General features: G+C 28.7%; 1 protein-coding gene and 1 long non-coding RNA gene across 3 annotated transcripts; one reads left to right on the forward strand and one right to left on the reverse strand.

Moving 5' to 3' along the window:
• Positions 1-8,623: 8,623 nt before the first annotated feature.
• Positions 8,624-9,175, reverse strand: LOC121172991 (uncharacterized). The gene is made up of 2 exons (XR_005886910.1): positions 9,002-9,175; positions 8,624-8,901 (listed from the first exon to the last, which is right to left on the reverse strand). It is a non-coding gene; the product is annotated as an uncharacterized lncRNA (long non-coding RNA).
• A 356-nt stretch (positions 9,176-9,531) lies between these two features.
• LOC100812501 (uncharacterized) lies at positions 9,532-12,459 on the forward strand. 2 transcript variants are annotated; one of them, XM_041006327.1, is made up of 4 exons: positions 9,532-10,096; positions 10,265-10,391; positions 10,609-11,051; positions 11,738-12,459. In XM_041006327.1, the coding sequence occupies exons 1-4, from the start codon at positions 10,026-10,028 to the stop codon at positions 11,973-11,975; spliced, it is 879 nt and encodes a 292-aa protein (XP_040862261.1). In that variant the 5' UTR covers positions 9,532-10,025; the 3' UTR covers positions 11,976-12,459. The 2 variants fall into 2 exon arrangements, with proteins under 2 accessions (XP_040862261.1, XP_040862262.1); XM_041006328.1 differs by having other exon boundaries at positions 9,542-10,096; positions 10,268-10,391.
• The last annotated feature ends 6,767 nt before the right edge of the window (positions 12,460-19,226 follow it).

Raw genomic sequence — 19,226 nt, forward strand, 5'->3', positions numbered from 1 at the left:
CAATGTGTTCCTCATTGTTGTTGCCTGTTGATTTGCATTAATTGCTAAGTTTCTACAAGCCTCATAATTCGTGCAATTATTTTTTATGTCGCTAAATCTGACAAAACGATCTTGCTTGGCAAACATTCTATCTATAACTATTTGGCTATATACTGTAGACAGTGAAGGGGAGAATCGTTCAATTTTTATTTTCCTTTCTAATCAATTGGGCAAGCCAAGTATAGAAACCCATCTTGCTGTATGGTAAAACCTTTTTTGACTGTATTAGATTTAGAATCGTCATGTTAAATTTATTCCCAATTCTTCATCATCTGCTACTTTGCCAAACTGGGATGAAGGAAAAAAGTTAGGCACATCACACATCACTTGTCTTGGACATTACACTTTATCGTATTTTGTTGAACTTCACTTTTCTACTTATGAAAAAAGTGGGATAGGAAATAACCTGACAAAAGGTGAGAAAAATAATTTAAGATGGGAAGATTTTTTTTTTAAATCTTTTTTTATCTTATGGTAAGGACTGAGGGAAATAGAGTTGCCGAAGAAGCCCAATACACTAATCCATATAATAAAAGAACGGGCAGTTACTATATCCACTTCCCCTATATACTAATACACTCTCTCTTCTCCATTTTTTTCCCAAACTACCTTGTAAAATTCACTCCCCCCATCTCTTTCTTTCCCAATTTAATTATTTTCCAAAAAATGTACACACCCTCCCGCTTCCGCATAACTCTTTCAGCAACCAAAGAGGTAAGCCCAAAAACAAAATCAAATTATTGATAATTTATGCAGTGAATATTCAACAAGTGAAACACTGTTGTTTGTGGCAAATCTTCGAACACATAACGTGCACTATTACTGAGATGGGGTGTCAGTGTATGAGATGCATTGGTCTTCAACTTTATTTCTCAAAAATATACAACAGAACAAAGCAGCATATCAATACTTTCAGATGGTGGGCAAAGGGAGTTATATTTTCAGTCACGTATGGAAGAAGACAATTGATTAAGGATAGTCAACAATGGTTGGTAGTATGGGGCGCTATTGTATGGCATATTTGGTGTTTGAGAAATAGATGTGCCTTCAAAGGTTCTACACCTAATATGGAGTTACTGAAAGAAGAAATTTCCTTCTCTGTCTGGTCTTAGTTGTAAGAATTCTCGGGTAAATCTGTTGTTCTATGCTGTGTGGCGGCGAGAGCAAGGAATCACTTTTACGAATTTGGAGTTATAAGATGACTGGCCCTGGAATTGCAGACATCATGAATGTATCATGGATTGGTTTTTGGATAGATTTATATTGCTGTTGGGTTAGCTACTCATCCTGAGGTGGTCGAGAGACAGCGGGGTGACTGTTAGAAAATTAAAATAAAATAAAATAAATAAATGAGAAGAAAATATAAAGTTTTAAACTAAATAAGAGAAAATAACTTCACTTAACTGAACATGAATCAATGTAATATATCGCACAACAAACACAAAGGAAAATAATTTAAGAAAAATTTTTAAAAAAAATCTAATTACACGCTCCTTTCTCAAAATACGACAATCAGTTTCTACCGTGTGTTTATTTTGCTAGTGTGTATTTTCCAGAGAGGATGGGAGAGAAATATATACAGGCATAGACACTTTATGCAACAACAATAAAAAAGAAATAACATCAGGTAACGGTTGAAAACCAACTTGCTAGTCAAAACAAACATAATCTGCATTTACCCACTCAAAGCAAAATCTTAAAAAAGATAAGAAATTTAATTTTACATAATAGTTTTTTATTTTACTAAAACAAAATTAATATGAGTAATATATTTTTATAAATTTTAAATTATAAAATAAATATTTACTAAAAATGTATACTTTGGAAACGTTTAATGTGGGGTTGGTTACTATTATCCTGGTATTGTAATTTTATATCTGGATCTTTGTAGGGAGGGACAATGCACGATAGTGTATTGGGGTGGGATATTTCCTCTTGTTTCTTCATCTTTCTCTGGATCATTTGTATTTATGTAATCTTTGGTCACAAATACAATTCAACCTGTGTCCACATTTGAAGCTTTTTTGTAACTTTTTTGTGAGGTTTAGTATTTCTTATACTAGATCCTCTTTCATTAATATATAATTATTTTGCTGATTAAAAAAAAGTATGGAAGAAGACAATCTTAAGTTTATATGTGGAATGGTTGTTTTCTGGAATTTGATCATGTGTTGGTGTATATGATTTGGTTATTGTGTTTCAATTTTTAATATGATATTTGTATTCTGTAATGGGCTGATTTTTTTGGTTGGAATCTTTTGTTTTGGGATCTTTGTGCTATTAATCATTCCAGCCTTGTTTTGACGTTGAGATTGACACATCTTGTGTTGATCTTTTGTTTTGTTATTTTAATAATTAAGTTTGGGGAGAAAGAGTTTATACAGAGGGGGGAGGACGTACATTTTTTCAGAAAATAATAAATTGGGAAAGAAAGAGACGGAGTTTGTTTTACAGGGTAGTTTGGGGAAACAATTGAGAAGAGTGTATTAGTATATAGGGGAAGTGCATATAGCACCCGCCAAAAAATGGTTTAATGTGGAGTGAATAGGGCCATTACCATTTAGCCCATAAATAGATGGCTTGTGCAATCTCCGGCTCAATGGGCGCTTCTTGCCTCACCTATAACATGGTCTAATTCACAACTTAATAAACCTGTTCGGGCATTTCTTTTTGCACTTCAAAAAACTCACGATAATACCCTTTACATTTTGAAAAGGGATAATCGGAAATGTAAAACATTAATTTATTCTTTAATTAAAACAACCAAAAATAAATTATATTATGAAAATATATCAATCAACCTTCGTTTTAGATATATTATAAAAACGTTTATCTTAAACAGTAGCGCAAAATTCAAATTCCAACAAAACAGAACTTTATCAACTCCCTACACATACCTCTACTAAAAAATTTCAATCATCAAACTCACTTACGAAAATCACATGGTTCATCAAGTTCACACTCTCTATCCCATAGCAAGGAAGTCGTATTTGCAGCCAACAAACATCATTTTGGTTGTTGTTTCCTAGACCTCCAAGTTGCTTCTTGCACTTGCTGGATATTTTTTTTACCTTTCAGATTGGTCATTATGGAATAAAAAAAAAAGTAGTGCATTTTGGAATGTAATTTTACATTTCAGATTGACCATTTCAAAAGCAAAAGAGGGTGCAAGAAGTAACAGCCCGTCATGTTGAGGATCCTGTAATAGCCCATGGACTCCAAGCTTCCATACCCAAAAGTACACTCACCACGAGACAAAATTAGAGAGCCCCAAACTAAATTGAATCTCCTCTTTGCAAAACTACCAATCTTAGTGTTAGACTTTCCTAAAGTTTATTTTTTCGACCCAAATCTTTTAGGGTGCGTTTGGTTTGTCTATTTTTTATTTTTATTTTCTCTGAAAATAAAAAATAGTGTTAAAAATATGTTTGTTTTAAATTTTGAAAATGTTTTTTAAGAAATATTTTTAAAAAAACAATGGAAATTCGAAAACGCAAAATCCTCGTTTTTCCCATTTTCACGGAAACAGAAACTGTCTTTAGAAAACACGGTGGCACAAAGTGTAAATGTTTTGATATTCTTCTCTCTCTCATCGTTCCAGTGTGGTGAGTATCCTTTCTTGAAGATTCAAGTGCCTCAAAACTGAACAATCTCAATCTTCCCATTTCAATATGTGTTCTTCGATAATCTCATGACTAAACAATCTCTTATAATCTTCCGAGAATCTTGGTTTATATTTTCTTTTATTCACTCTTATAATTTGTATGTTTATTTATTTAAAATAAATAGTACAATGATTTTAATAATTATTATTCAGGAAGCATATTATATTTTTTTAAAATTATTTATAAAATTTATACTAAAATCATTTCATGAGATTTTATAAAAAATAATTAAACCAAACACATTTTCAATATTTTCATTTTCAGAAAACAGAAAATAAAAAATTAAACCAAACACATTTTCTAAACTTAAAAATTTAAAAATAAAAATTGTTTTAAAAAATGAAAACAAGAAATAAAAAAAAATATTTTCTCAAACTAAACAACCCCTTAATCTCCATTTTCCACCGAAAACAAACAAAAAACGTACATGCCTCCTTTTTTTTCCCTTTCAAATATTCTTACAGCATCTTTCTATAACTTCATATTTCCAATGTGTTTACAACGGCAGGTTTTGTAAGATTAGTGTTTTTTTTTTAGTGCACGGTAAAAATATCTCCTATTAAATCAAAAAGCAAAAACTTATTAACACTACTTTGTCTCTCTGAAATTACTTGACGTGGAATTCAATTCTTTATATTTGGATGTCTTGAGCAAAATAAATTAAAAATTCTGGAGTAAGTATAGGACATTTGTCCATACATCAATCGATTACGTAATCTTCAATCAATAATTGGTTGTGACTCGTACTATTTCTTAATTATGTTTAATGACCAACCATGTGTTCGTGTTCGACTAAGCTTCTAGGTTCCAGCAACATCATCACTAGTATTTATTGCTGAAGCTCACGCTGAGAAGACTTTAGCCACAATTTCAATTCAAAATTACAAAAAAGTATTTATGCCCTTTAAAAAAATCAAATATGATAAAAAGTAAAAACTACCAACGTCATGCCTAGAAAATTTTGGAGGGTCAATTTGAGTTGCTTACATGCATCGAAGGGACAATGTCGTGACAACTTACTCCATGTGGTAGCGACGAAGTTGAAAGAATAAGGAATGTGGGTGAACAATATCTTTTGAAGAATAAAGTTGTGAAATCGAATTAAATCCAATTCGACTTGTTCAATCAAGATCTGGTGATTTAATTGGGTCGATTCTATTATTGGATTGATCGCACAATTGACTCGGAATGACCTCATCAAACTCAACTAGTTAAGTCATCGAATCTCGGTTGGACTGGTTCGATCCGGTCAGTTTTACCAAAAAAAAAATAAATCACCTCTAGGAGGTCATTTTAATATCTCATTATTATTCATTATTATTTTAAATTTTGAAGTATAAATGAATTTTTCTTACACAAATAATATTAGTTATATACTTATATAATATATATATATATATATATATATATATATAATTTAAAATTTTTAATATATATCGGGTTGTCAATCACTGACCCACCGATTAAACCACTAACCTATTATCTTGATCAGATTAATAACCAAACTGAATTTCACAACTATCATAAAGATGAAAATAATCTATTTCATTTTTTTAAAGGTCAACTAAAGTCATATAAATTATGGATCTAAGTGATTTGTTTTGGATTAATCCATTACCCAATCCATAATTTTGGTGGATTGAGTTGTGATAACTGTCGACAGGGCATAATGCACTATAAATGCACAATCCCTAATTTATAACTAGGTTATAAACGTATCCGAAAGAAAGCTTGATAAAGCTTCTTTTAAACTGTGGACCTAATCCTTCTAGTACTCATTATTCGAGTAGAATACACCATAAAGCTTCCTTTCTATGTCATAACCTAGATGGATTTTATTAATTTGATAAATGTTTGGAGTTATTGCAGGGTTTAAAGAAATAAGATGAGTGATTTGTGAATATAAGAAAGGAAGAAGGAATTTGAATCTAAGTTTCATGGCGCTTTAAGTTGAGAAACTAATAAAAAAAATCAAAATCAGGACCTTTATCTTTTTTTTTTCTTCCAATCATTAAGCTAATCTTATAACTCATAACAAGAAACATAAATATAATAAGAGAATTACATTTTGATGAATTTTAGTTGAAAATTTGTTCCTTTTTACTATTATGTTTTAACTAATTACTAATTAGCTATTATAAAATTGTTTTAATTGTCTTCACAGCAATTAGATCTTTAAATGTGGGTTGATATTCATTCATTTATTTATTTTTAATAAAAAGGGTATATAAGTTTTCCCTCCCTCTCTTTGCAGGGTTTATATTTGAAGATGAAAATGCTTGTCCGGTCTTGATAAGGCATCAACAGTATTAGCAATGGGGCGCACCTCAGTCTGTGACCAATTCAAAAGGATGGAACATTGTGTTGAGAATAGTCTCATATCGAATATTTAATAAATTTGATAAGTGTTTATATAGTTGGGGTAGGCCACCTTTTATGAACTGGATTTTAAGGGGATCTTTCAGATGTCTTTGTTGCACTATAAATTTAATATTGTATCAGAGCTATATTCTTCCCGTTGGTGCTGCGGGTTCTATAGTGAAATAAAGGTGAATACTTAAAAGTTTCCTGCATTTATGCTTTGGAATGGATAAGTATAATGTAGTTAGGTGAAAGTATTTTATCTATAGTACAAAACCAAGTAAAGTAGAGAACTGCAACAGTTTGTACATTTCTTTGAGTGCAGAGAAAGCCAAAGACGAAACCTCATAATAGTTAGTCATTATGCTTCTGTTGTACATTAACATGGAAACATGAAATTGAATTATTTCGTAACCATTTTTACGGTTGCATACATAATTTGATATCATAATTAGTATTGGGCCTACTTGCCTGTTTATTTAGTTGTGCCCATACTTCGAATTCCTTTCCTTATGTTATTGAATATTGCAATCTTGCATAGCAGGTTTCCACGTTTCTTTTTTAAAATGTAATTCTTAAAACTTTGTAAGGGAGTGATTTCTTTTTCTTCTTTTATAAATGTGATTATTTAAATTCATTTAGAATCAGATCTGAAATAAAATAATTTAATCAAATTAAAGTATCAGTGGTGCGTAGCTCAGTTATAGAAGAGTATCATTTGTAAAATCAAATAAAAATATCATTTATCAAATAATTTAATCAATTTAAAGTATCATTTATAAAATTACTGTTAGGTAGTCCCAGTGGCTAAAATATGGGAAATTTTTCCATGGACACAATGTGAATAAACTATACAAATGAATTATAAACTACCCTCAACCTTAAACTCTTTAAGATATTTAAGTGTGTGAGCTTTTAACGTTTAATTATATGTTACTTATTCATTTTCATTCAAAATGTAAACTTATGTTACTCAACTTGATATGTTCAAACCAATGCTTTTTAAACTAGACTCGTGATTGAACCAATGAGAATAATGATTTAAGGGACAATAATCTAATTATAGTTGAATAAGTAATAATCAAACTATTATTTTATTTTGTATTATAATATATTAAATAATATTAAACAAAAAATAGCATAATATTCATAATTTTGTAATATTAAAAGTTAAACTTTACTTATAAATATTATCACTCAACTCAACATTCAAAATTAAATATAAAACTAAATCAAATATGTCATAAATAAATATAACTTATATGACTATCTATCATCATAATATTAGGTTAGAATTATATTAGTCGTCGTAATATTGAATGTTTTCAATTAGAGAAAAGTAATAAAAAAAAAATTTCCCAAGCAAATCGGTTCAAACCGGTTTTTGTTGGTTTAGCCAATTTTATATCGGTTCTTTGTAAGATCGATTTTCAAGATTAAATGAATCGGTTTGGTGACTGGTTCCTAATTCTACTTGGAGCTTAGTGAGGGGAGATAAAGGAGAAGAAGAGTATAAAGGCAAAGGTAGTGAGGAGATAGAGAGGGAAAATATTTTAGTATTTAAATCTTTATTTTATTTTAATATTTAAATTAACGCTTAAATATTTTTTTCATTTCTACAAATGACACTTTTTCTTTTTAGTTTTACTCCTTTTATCTCATAATAAGTGTATTTTAGATTTTTTTTATACAAACCGAAAAAATAATTAATTAGTAAATAAATAGAATAATTTTACAAAAATAACCTTATCATCATCAATTTATTTATAATTTTTATTATCCATCATTAATATTATTATGGAAATTAAATAGTAATTAATATTATATTAAAAAACTAAAATATCACTCATTTTAAGACTTATTTTTTATTCTCACAATACATAGTAATTTTTTTTATAGTTTCTGTAATTTTCTATTTAATTTTAATATCTAGTTCAAGAAAATAATTAAAAAACTAAACGATGAAAAAAACTCAATAAATAAAAACATCATATTTACAAAATTTCTTCATCACGTATTTAACACTCATATTCATCACTCAACTCTATACTACTGATTAAATGACAATAATTCTGAACTAATTGATCCATGTGCTAGTTACATTTTTATATATAATTGAGGAAAAATACCCAAAAATACTTTTCTCTCCCCATGTACCTCTTAATATCTTACTTCCGGCATAAGTAGAACTGTTTTGAAATTGAAGTTTTGTATAGAATGGGTTCGAGAGCACCGTCAACTCCCCTATAAAACAAGTCTCTCAAATAGAAAAAAATAATAATAATTAATTTCCTTTTAAATTATATCATATACTAGAATATGAGTAGGCATGCATATATCTAGCATCCACTTAAAATTTTCTATTCCTGCCTCTGACTTCCTGCATTATAAATGAATGTATGTAAACTAACATTGAGAAATGCCTTGTTTCTTAAATTTACCAAAATCTATTTTTTCCCACCTACCACTACCAGACCTTGCTTATGATATTTTTCTTACTATTACTATTTGAACACTGCACATATATATATATATATATATTACATTAATTTTGCTAATTAAGAATTAAGCGTACTTGTTCTCTTTATTTTTAAAATCGTTTGAATACCATTATTCTAAAATTTTGAGGGAAGTGGTGGCCAGATAGGACTAGGAGATATTATGAACTATACTTTATTTATCCTTCAATACACTTCCACCAAAAATAACCATATTCTAAGTCGGATAGGATTGATAACTTTTTCTTCTACCAGCTATAAAACTACAGAAATGGTTGAGAAGGAAAAGACAATTCAATAACATCACGTGATACTAGTAGAAATAGCAGGTACTGAACCTGTGAAAGAATCAAAGAAGGACAAGATAAGTCATCCCTTTCATGGGAATTCAAAATTTAAATTTAACAAGGTTGTTTCAGATAACAATAAGTAACATACAATAATCAACAAATGCTGCAGAATTATGTGTCTGTATCACAGAAAACACTCTCCTTGTGTGCCTACTGCAGCCTGCAGCTGCAGCATGCATAGACCAAACCGCCCAAGGCCATTTTTTTTTTTTAATACGCGTTTTGAATTATTTTCTTTTATCATTATGAGTGGCAAATTAGTTTGTTTTGTGAATTTCGTTTCCTTTTAAATTCAAGAAAACAACCTGTCAAACGGTTTAAAGGACAAAACACCAGATTCAAACATTTTAATTAACAAAAATACAGTTAATCAGTCACGTTGTTAAAATTTAATATTTTATGACTTAGGGACTTGGCCTTTTGGCAACTGCAACATCTATTTAAACATTAACACGCTAATTTCTTCACGCAAGCCTCTGATTTAGGCATGTTTGGCTATAATTTATTTTTGATCGGTGGATTGTCCCAATCAAATAGTCAAAAAAGTGGGCAACTGAATTCTATCAAAAAGAAGAAGGATAAAAAGGAATTAAGCTAACTGATATAATTAATTTATAGATTTAACAAAAAAAATGTTAAAAGAACATAACTCGAAAATTATAAATGCTTATTTTGCATGTATTATATTTTTGCCGTTAAATTTTACACATTTGCACAGATATCAGTAGATTTGTTTTTTTTTTATACTGTAAAAAAGCATAAGGAACAAAATCTCTTTTACCTTGCACAAAAAAAATACAGATTACAGAATGTTTCTTCAACTATTACCGTCAATAAAGTGCCACAACACAGAGAAGTGTACTTTTGGGTGGATATTTAATTACTCGTTTTTATTTATAACTCTTTAGACACTGACTTCAAAATCAAAATCACCTTGTGTGAGTTGTGAGCAAGATTCCATTCCCCTTTAGTTTCTTTTTTGAAAATGCACAAGTACTACATTTGTTTTTGAAACCTGCACTGCACATTGCACAACAAGGATTCATCTTTTTACCTTTTCATTCGAAAACAACCTCAAACTCTTTTGGGGTCTGATCTGAAGAGCAGAGATTATGGGGTCTTGCTATGGTGAAAGTGCAGATAACATGCAAGTGATAGCTGCTGATAAGGACCACATATGGAGGTGTGTTTTTGTTCTCTCCCTCTCTCTCTCTCTCTCTCTCTCTCTCTCTCTCTCTCTCTCTCTCTCTCTCTCTCTCTCTCTCTCTCTAATTCATATTGCATTGTGAAATGGGGCACTTAGTGGCAACAAAAATGGAATGACATTGTTCAATTAATGTGTCAATTCTAGCAGCAAGAAAGTGGAAGCAGATGAGGGTCTGAATCTGAACACTGTGGGGTGCCTCAGAGGGAGATTACTGGCTGAGAGACAGGCTTCAAGGGTGGCCAAGAAGGAAGCTGAATCAATGGGGAACAAGGTAACATAGCATAACATTAACTTAACATCTTTGATCTAATTAACAGTGTCAATCTTGAATAATTGTTTCATTCACTTTTATGTTGCACTGTTTGGATCATAACTGTAAAGGAAAGAAAATGACATTGCAGTTCATTTTTGTGTGTCTTTTTGTCTGACAAACTTTATCTTGTGTTTCTACTTCTCTCTCTGTCTAAAAAAAATGAAAAATTCTTCAGTTGGTTGAGTTGGAAAAATTGCTTAGAGAAGAGATCAAATTAAGAGATAAAGCTGAAAGAAGGCTTAAACTTTTAAAGAAGAAGGTTGGATCTTTCAGCATGCCCTCCAAGTCATGGCAATTGGAGCATTCTGATTCGTCGGAGAAATGTGAAAATTCTTGTGGATCATCCTCAATTAGTTCACTTTCTAAACATTCTGAAGCAAACGAAATAAAGCATGATGCAAAAATTCCAGCTTTGCCAGAAAATGTAGATCACAGTGACAATGTTTCAGAAGCCTCTACACTTATTCAGACCCACAATAGTCCATCCAGTACAAAAGATTGTGATTCTCAGAATACTGATAATTTCAGTACTAATTCAGAACAGGGTTGTTCTTCCCCACAAATTCTGAGACAGAATCCGAATCTGAGCTCTGGGAATTTGAAGAATGATGAAAGCAGGTACTAAATTTGAACTTGCTGATGCTGACATTAAAATGGGGTTTTGCTTAGGGCAATTATAATGGTTGATTAGAAAACTAACAATAGTGATAAATAGGGATTTGGCTTCTCTACAGTAAGGGGATACACCTTAAAAAACAATGTGCATTCATAACCGTTGATTAGAAAATAACGGTTGTGAATTTTAATAAAATTGAATACATATGTAACAAAATCTATGTCTATATTAGTTACAATCTTAGCTGTTAATACTTTAATGAGTGATTATTAGACTTTATCTTCTAAAGTGCATTCTATTCGGTTTAGAGGGATCAAATTAGATAAAATATGAGTTTTTATTGTTGTGCAAGATTAGTTTAAATTTATTTACATTATAAATTAATTATAATTTTTAGGATAATTATTATAAAAATCATTAAACTTATCATTTACGACCATTTGTGATTGAATCAAAATGTATTTACACTGTTAGTTGCATGTAAATTAAATTCTCTAGGTAATAAATTATAAAGCTTTTTTTTACACAAAATAAATTATAAAGTTGTTAACTGTCATAGTGTAGTTTATCTTCTTAAGTATATTCTCTCAACTCAGGAGCAAAATCCTATTAGATGGTACATTTTGTCCTTCTAATAGAATTTCTTTGAGTAAGCCACCTAATTTGGAATTTTGGGACTGTGTTTCAGGCTTTCCACCTTAAGCTCAAGGTCATCAGTGACAGAGAATGAGAGTCATCACGCCGATTTCTATGATAATTCTCTGGCATTAGTTCCCGTGACCGTGACAGCTACATCACAAGCCACCAATAATCCCAAACCAATTAATGTGAGTGTCTTTGAAGCTCTAGATGCATTGAGGCACGCCCGAGAAAGGCTTCAAAGTTCAATGAGAACAAGGCAAATGATTCATGTTGGCCCAATTTAAGCTCCAACATTGAGTTACTAATAATGCTAAATTATTGCCATGTTTATGTATTATAGGCAGTGAGATTATGATTTAGCATGAAAATAGAAGGGAACATCATAAACCATAAACCTTGAGGTCCTCAAAAATTAATAAGATTGGTAGCAGAGTGGTAAAAATCTTGTGAATTGTGGTTTCACTCAGCACATAAAGCATGTGACGTGGGGATGTGTTGTCATCTCCTTTGGGGTCCAACTCTTCTGTCCATATTCTTTTTCTTGTGCCTTTTCTTCGTATATACTTTTGGTGACTTTAATGTGGTCACCCCCTTGATTCCTGTGACTTGCATCAACATTATTATACTTGGGCTTGTGGTTTGTGAGAAGGACAAGGCTTATCCTCAACCAAGAGTACCACTGTAACTAGGCAATTTTGTCATCTGTTGCTCTTTTCTGATATACATCAGCTAATTTCAGATATCAAACAATGAAACATCATGATTTTATATGTCTTGTACAATCAAAGAACATGGTTACTTAAGGAAATAATTTATTGGTAACTAGTATTGCTAAAAAATAAAATTCAGTTAATTAAGTGATGCTGATGCACAATAACATACATTTCTCATTCATAGAATTGAATGACAAAAGATTAAAATAAATGGTAGCTAGAAAAGAAGTAAAATTTAATTTTGTAATGTTGAGTTTCTATAATTATTTTGTTTTGGGTTGCTATCAAAACTTGAATGTTACATCTTAAAGGGATTTAGAAAGCATAGGAAATCCCTTTGGTCCCGTGTGTTTCCCTCTTGGATTTCACTAAATGCCGTTGTCATTGTCAAATGTATAAGCAACACTGATTATGTGTTGTGTTGTGTTGATGTTGTAACTCTTTGGATGTTGTTTGCTTCTATTATATAAATATATATATCTCGATCATGACCATCAAAATGTAACGCGTCAAAAGGAGCGTGTTCCATTTGTCGCTGAAAGTGAAAAAGAGAAAGAAGGTGCGGTGAGGCTTCGTCATTCTCTTTTGTGATGGCCATTTCACGGTTGAGAGAAGCAAAGGGACATATCAATACCATATAATATATGCTTTCTTCGTTAAGGCATTGGCATCCAGTTAAGAAAGTAACATGTGAGGAACAAAATTTTTCCCTTTATTGCTATTTCTTTTCTTATTAAGACTTTATTTTTTAATCAGAGATACAGAAAAAAGAAGAATAGAAAAAAGGTGACTTGAATCCCAACACTGGTTTGATCAATGATAAAACTCTGTTGTCTGCACTTCTAGAAATTAGCATGATATATAAAAATTTCAGGTAAACTCTGCATTTTACTCTTTAATTTTACAAAATTTACACTTTATTCTTTTTCATCACAATATATTTCATTGTTGCTAAGGAACAAAGTGAATAGCATTTTCTAAATGTTAGGGTTTAAAATGCAGGGTTTGTAAATTATATAAACTAGAGTAACTCAATCACACTTATATTTTCAACATTAATTTTTATCAACAGAACCTGAGCACACATAATATTAATATTTTTTTAATATGATTTATTTTATATCTAAAGTTATTCGAATTCTTTACCACTTAATTAAGAGATATAGATTATTAACTCTTTTATGAAAACCATTGTTGGTTCATAATAATTGTTATGAAAGAGCACACCCACATAAATTTAGCCCAACACTTTTGGGTGTGTATTTATATTCAGGATGAAATGAAATATTCACTAGGATTACTCTAGTGATGCTGGTTAGGGGTGTAAATTCGGGATGAAATATCATTAGGGTTGCTCTAGTGATACTGGTTAGGGTGGATGCAGGAAAACTGTACTCAATCTTCATTTTTATCATTTTAAAAAAATACTACTACGTATTAATTAAGGATGGAGTATTGAGGATTAAGTGGAATTTACTTTAGAAAATTAATCATTCAAATTATGATAAAATATATGTATATATATATATATATATATATATTTATTTATGAAATTGTTAAATATTATAATACGTTTAGTAAGAATTCATTTTAAATAAAAATAATTATTTTTTTCATAAAATTTATATATATTTACACTGTTAATAAATAGACATTAAACTAATATCTATCTATATATATATATCACATTTCTTCAACATAAATTAATTAAATTAAATAAAAATCAATCAATAATTTTTAATCAATATTTATTATCACAAAACATATGAATTAATTGATGCGAACTTATTTCAACTTATTTAGCCGTCCCAAATTTGAGTATTGAACACTCTTTTCATCCTTAAATATAAAACTCTTTTTAAGTTGTCTTTTGTATTGATTATTTTTTATCCAAATATCTTTTATTGCTTTAAAATAAATATCACATATATATATATATATTAAAGATAAATATACATTATTTCTATTATAAGAATTAGATAAGAAGACTAACACACATTAATTAATTAGGTGTAAAAGTAATTAAGTAAAAAAAAATATTACGAGTCTCAATAAACTTAAGAATAATTTTAACAAAATAGTACAAATAGTTAATAAATTTAATATTATTAACTATATTAATCAATTTTCTTAAAAAATATGAATTAGTTTAAAAAGTCTTATATAAAGACCAAGAAGTATATATTGTATAATTGCATTAAATAATTTTTTATTTTCTATAAAATTAATATATATATATATATATATATATATATATATATATATAATAACTACTTCAAATTGAATTAACACTTAATAAATAGTTTTTAATTAATATTCCATCCATTCTAAAATGAATGATGTAATTAGCATTAAAAAATTATATTAACTTATCTTTTTCGATTTTAAATGAGATATTAAAACTTTATTTCAAATGTGTTCCAAATACTCGTGGTCTCAAAAAAACAATGACTATTTCCTCGTATTTTATCTTAAATGTCATATACTGGTGGCTAGTGCATGTGGGACATGTAACATTCAACTTGCGTAAATATTAGGACACAGCATAATTTATTTTACTATAAATCATCAAATGCATCGAGAAAATGAAAGAAACATGATAACTTTACAGTCATACGTGAAGTCATAGGAAATGACCTGTGAGTCTGGGACGCGTGTTCTAATTATCATTAGGGGCGGCGTCTCATATTGTGACTTGTGAAAGGGGGTTGGCCTACCAATTATTTTCTGAGTCTGGGGGTTTTCATTTTTATTTTCAGACTTGAGGTTCAAATAATGAAAAATTTGGTTTCTAACTCCAACAAAGATTAGTATCATAATTTTGAAGATTTTGACCTTGTATAGTGTCCAGTGTAATTGTATTGTTGCATGCAAATTATAATTTTTAACTAGAATATTAATTTGTGGTATGACCAATACGCAACACTTCATTTTTTAAATATGTGATTAGAATTAAGATATCTAATTCAATTAGTTAAATAAAATGTTTGGGTATTAGAATGAATCTTTTATACCGTATTTAATTTTTATAAATAAAAAATATATGATCAGAAATGATAAACAAAAATGTGCTCAGAAATTCAATTATAAACTCATACATATGAAAAATATTTATTGATAAATTAATTTTTAAATAAATCTCAATACTTTACAAGATTATGGGACGTTTGTTCTACGTTTGTTTTTTCTGAGAATACAAGACCGAAAAGAGCAATCTCAAGTTTGTTATGATGACAGTCCAACAAAAAAGGGGGGCATGGGTAAAGCTTATGTACAATAGTCAATTAGTCATCTTATATATTAGCTTTTTAAAAAAAAAACATTTTTTATGTGTTTTGGTATTTTTTATTCTAAAATTATTAATTTTTATAAATCTTAAGTCTTATTAATTACTTTTTCATATATTTCTCTATTTAAAATAACTAGATTTGATATTTACGAAGAATATCATACTCACAATGTAATTAAGAAACACTTCATTAAACAAGAAATCATATTTATATTTTATAGTATTAAATAAGAGTATTTAGACTTTTGATAAAAAAAAGAAGAAGAGAGAAAGAGTATTTAGAGTTCTAGACTAAATATTTTACACTTATTAAATGTTGTTTAACTGTATGCACTAACTTTAAATATTAATAATCTTTTAATGGAGTTAGGGGATAGTATTAATTAATTAAGATCTATGACTGAAATATTTAGGAAATATTTTTAAAAAAACTAAATATTTCATTGAATAAGTGCCTAAATCAAGCACAAGGAGTACCCAATGTAAAAAAAAAAATAGGAAATATTATTTTCTAGATATAAATATTTTAAATTTATTAAAAATATAAAAATTATTTTAAAAAAATAATCTAGGCATAATTAAATATTATTTTTTGACAATTGATCTCATAATTCCTTTCATTTTAACAATTCAGTAAGAAATTAATGTATACGTAAAATATGTTTGGCAAATAGTCACATGAACGCGTTTCTTTTCAAAGTCAACGAACGCAGACAATTTTGTTACTTACACACAACGGCTTTACATACATAACTCATTAATTTTCAACAACATCTATATGATCATCATTTTTTTCGTCCTATCACCGTCAGTTTATTTTCTGTTTGTGTGTGTAATTTTTTTCCCCATTATTCACCTGTTCCAAAAATTATTCTTCATATCGAGAGAATTAATCAACAACTTAGTTAAAATTTTGGTGGAAATGTTAATTTTGAAAGAACTAATATTAACAAAACTATTTATGTTTAAGAATCATATTTTCTAAAATGAGATTAGAAGAATTGATTTTGTTAGAATAGTTAAATAAAATTATTTTAATATGCATATAATAATTAAATACAGAGTAATACATATGTATTAAGATTAGTATAAAAGTATTTTTAGACGGTCATTTATTTGTAAATAATAATATTTATAAGATTTGATGAATGAAATAAACATTATTTCATATTTGATAAGTCATAAGCTCCCGCACTCCCAATTTAAATATAAGTTTCTTTTGTGAGTATTTTTGGAGCTTATCGAAAACATTTCATACTCACACATTAGACAAAAGTAACAATTTCCCTCTCCTTAAATTTTATCTACCGAAAAACTTTAAAACACTATATTTTAAATTTTAATTTTAATAAAATTAATTTTATAAAATTAGAATATTTAAAATCGAATTTGATGATGGTATTTAATCACAACGTACATAAATAGTTCAACACAATCAACTACTACCATCTTGTCACAATCAAATCAATAAATCACAAACACTATTTTATCATTCAATCATTTCAAATTTTTCAATGACTGATTTCAATTTTAAACATTATTAATGTTCACTTCATTTTTATATATAAGACTAAATTACTTAATTAATTAAAATTAAAAAAACTAATTAATTTAGTTAATAATAATAAATTTATCTTAAATTTATAATTTTTTTATTATTAATATTTTTTTCTAATGATTTGTTAATATTTTTTTTCTTCTTTAATGAAAAGTATTTTTAATCCAAAAATATTGAATACAAAGAAAAATATAGATAAAATCTTATTATAAAAAAAACATCATTTTAAATTTGGATTTTATAAATAAATAAAATAATATATTTTAATATATTATTCATTATTATCTAAATTTTTATGAATACCATTGAATAAAGAATAAAACATATTAAATTAAATGTGTAATACATCTTTTTGTTAAATCGCGAAGATTTTTATTGGATAATAAAATGTATATAAAAAAATACACTATATCGGTAGTAAGTATTTTTTTCTTTCCGAAACACAATCTCATAACTTGGAAGTTCCCAAAATAAAATAAAAAACCTTAATATTATTGACATATTTAAACCAAGCATCCATGCACTAATATAAAATACTAGTATTAGAAAATGCATGCATGCTTCCAAGTTCGAAGAAGGTATTTTTTTGAGCGTGCGTTTAGCATATGTTTTTGTGTCTGAAAAGACTGAAAGGATCGAAGCCACCTCGTGATCTTTACCTGTCAGACTTTTCACGCCAGAACACTGAACAGGCAAAGGCATTGGCGCAAGCCGGTTGCTAGGTGAATCCTATTTTATATATTTTAAATTTGAAATTAATTTTTATTTGACATATTAATTTTTTTAAAATTAATTCAACTCTAACTATTATCCACGATGATTCATAATCCAATCATGTCTTCATAAGCACCTGGCCGTAAAATTTATTTGGGTTTAATACTTTTTTTCCTATTTTTTTGAATTTTTGTTTATAGTCTAAATAATTTTTGTGTTTTTTTATTCCTATAATTTTTTTTGCCCCTAACATTTTTAGTCTCTAGCACTAAATAATTAATGTTAACCAATGACGTAACAATTATGTTAGTGGCCTAACAATGTAATAATTTCTGCTATCAAAAACACATGACACCAATGTTCACCATTAAAGAGAGTAGTCTATTGCATCTTCTTTATCACAGTTGTTCCCCTTTGATGAGAACATCAACAAAAATCTTATACATCAATCAAGCAAGAACAAAAGTAAAAAGAAAGAGCAGTATCGTCATGTTCATTCACACTTGGTCATTATAATAGTAGGTTTTCCCTCTCATTTCACTAAAATATAAAGAATCATTTTCTCATGTCTTGGCAATGCCCTTCCCCTTATTCCAATGATATTTGTAATGATCTTAAAAGATGATATCTTGTTGACTCATGCTTTATAACACTTCACACGATGATATTTTCACTCAACTTTTTTGTTAGTTAAAATCTTTCATAGGTAATCCTTCTTAAGATATTAACAATCAACAACGATACCACTAATAACGTTTGACTATTTTTAAGATGAATGATTGTTCCCACAAACCAATACTAAACTTTTTAGCATGCATTGACCTTACTCAAACACTTCCTGGGACATTTTTCAAGAGGCCACCCATCTCATAATTGTTCCAATCCAAACATGTTTAATTGTGAAATTTTTAAGTGATGGTTTATTGAAAAGTTACATCTTATTGGTATACGTAGTACTAATTCATTCCTTTTAGTCATCCTTAATTGTATATTTTCATACCTGCACAACCTCTAAATCTCTTTCTTTTTTGGTGTGTATTTGATTCATTCATGTGGCTTTCTCTCTAGAAGCCTGTTAGGAGCTACTCATTGTATGTGTCTCATCTCTTTTACATCGCTCCTCCCTTATCAATTTATTTTGTTTTTCATCTTTGAGAATTTTGAATTTGTTGAATACAAAAGGGCAAAGTAATTGGAAGAGTTTAACATTAGAATTTTCATTGGATGTAGTATCAGTCAAGTCTTTGCAAGTTGAAATAGA

Source organism: Glycine max, chromosome 10 (genome assembly GCF_000004515.6).
Source record: "Glycine max cultivar Williams 82 chromosome 10, Glycine_max_v4.0, whole genome shotgun sequence".
Taxonomy (NCBI): domain Eukaryota; kingdom Viridiplantae; phylum Streptophyta; class Magnoliopsida; order Fabales; family Fabaceae; genus Glycine; species Glycine max.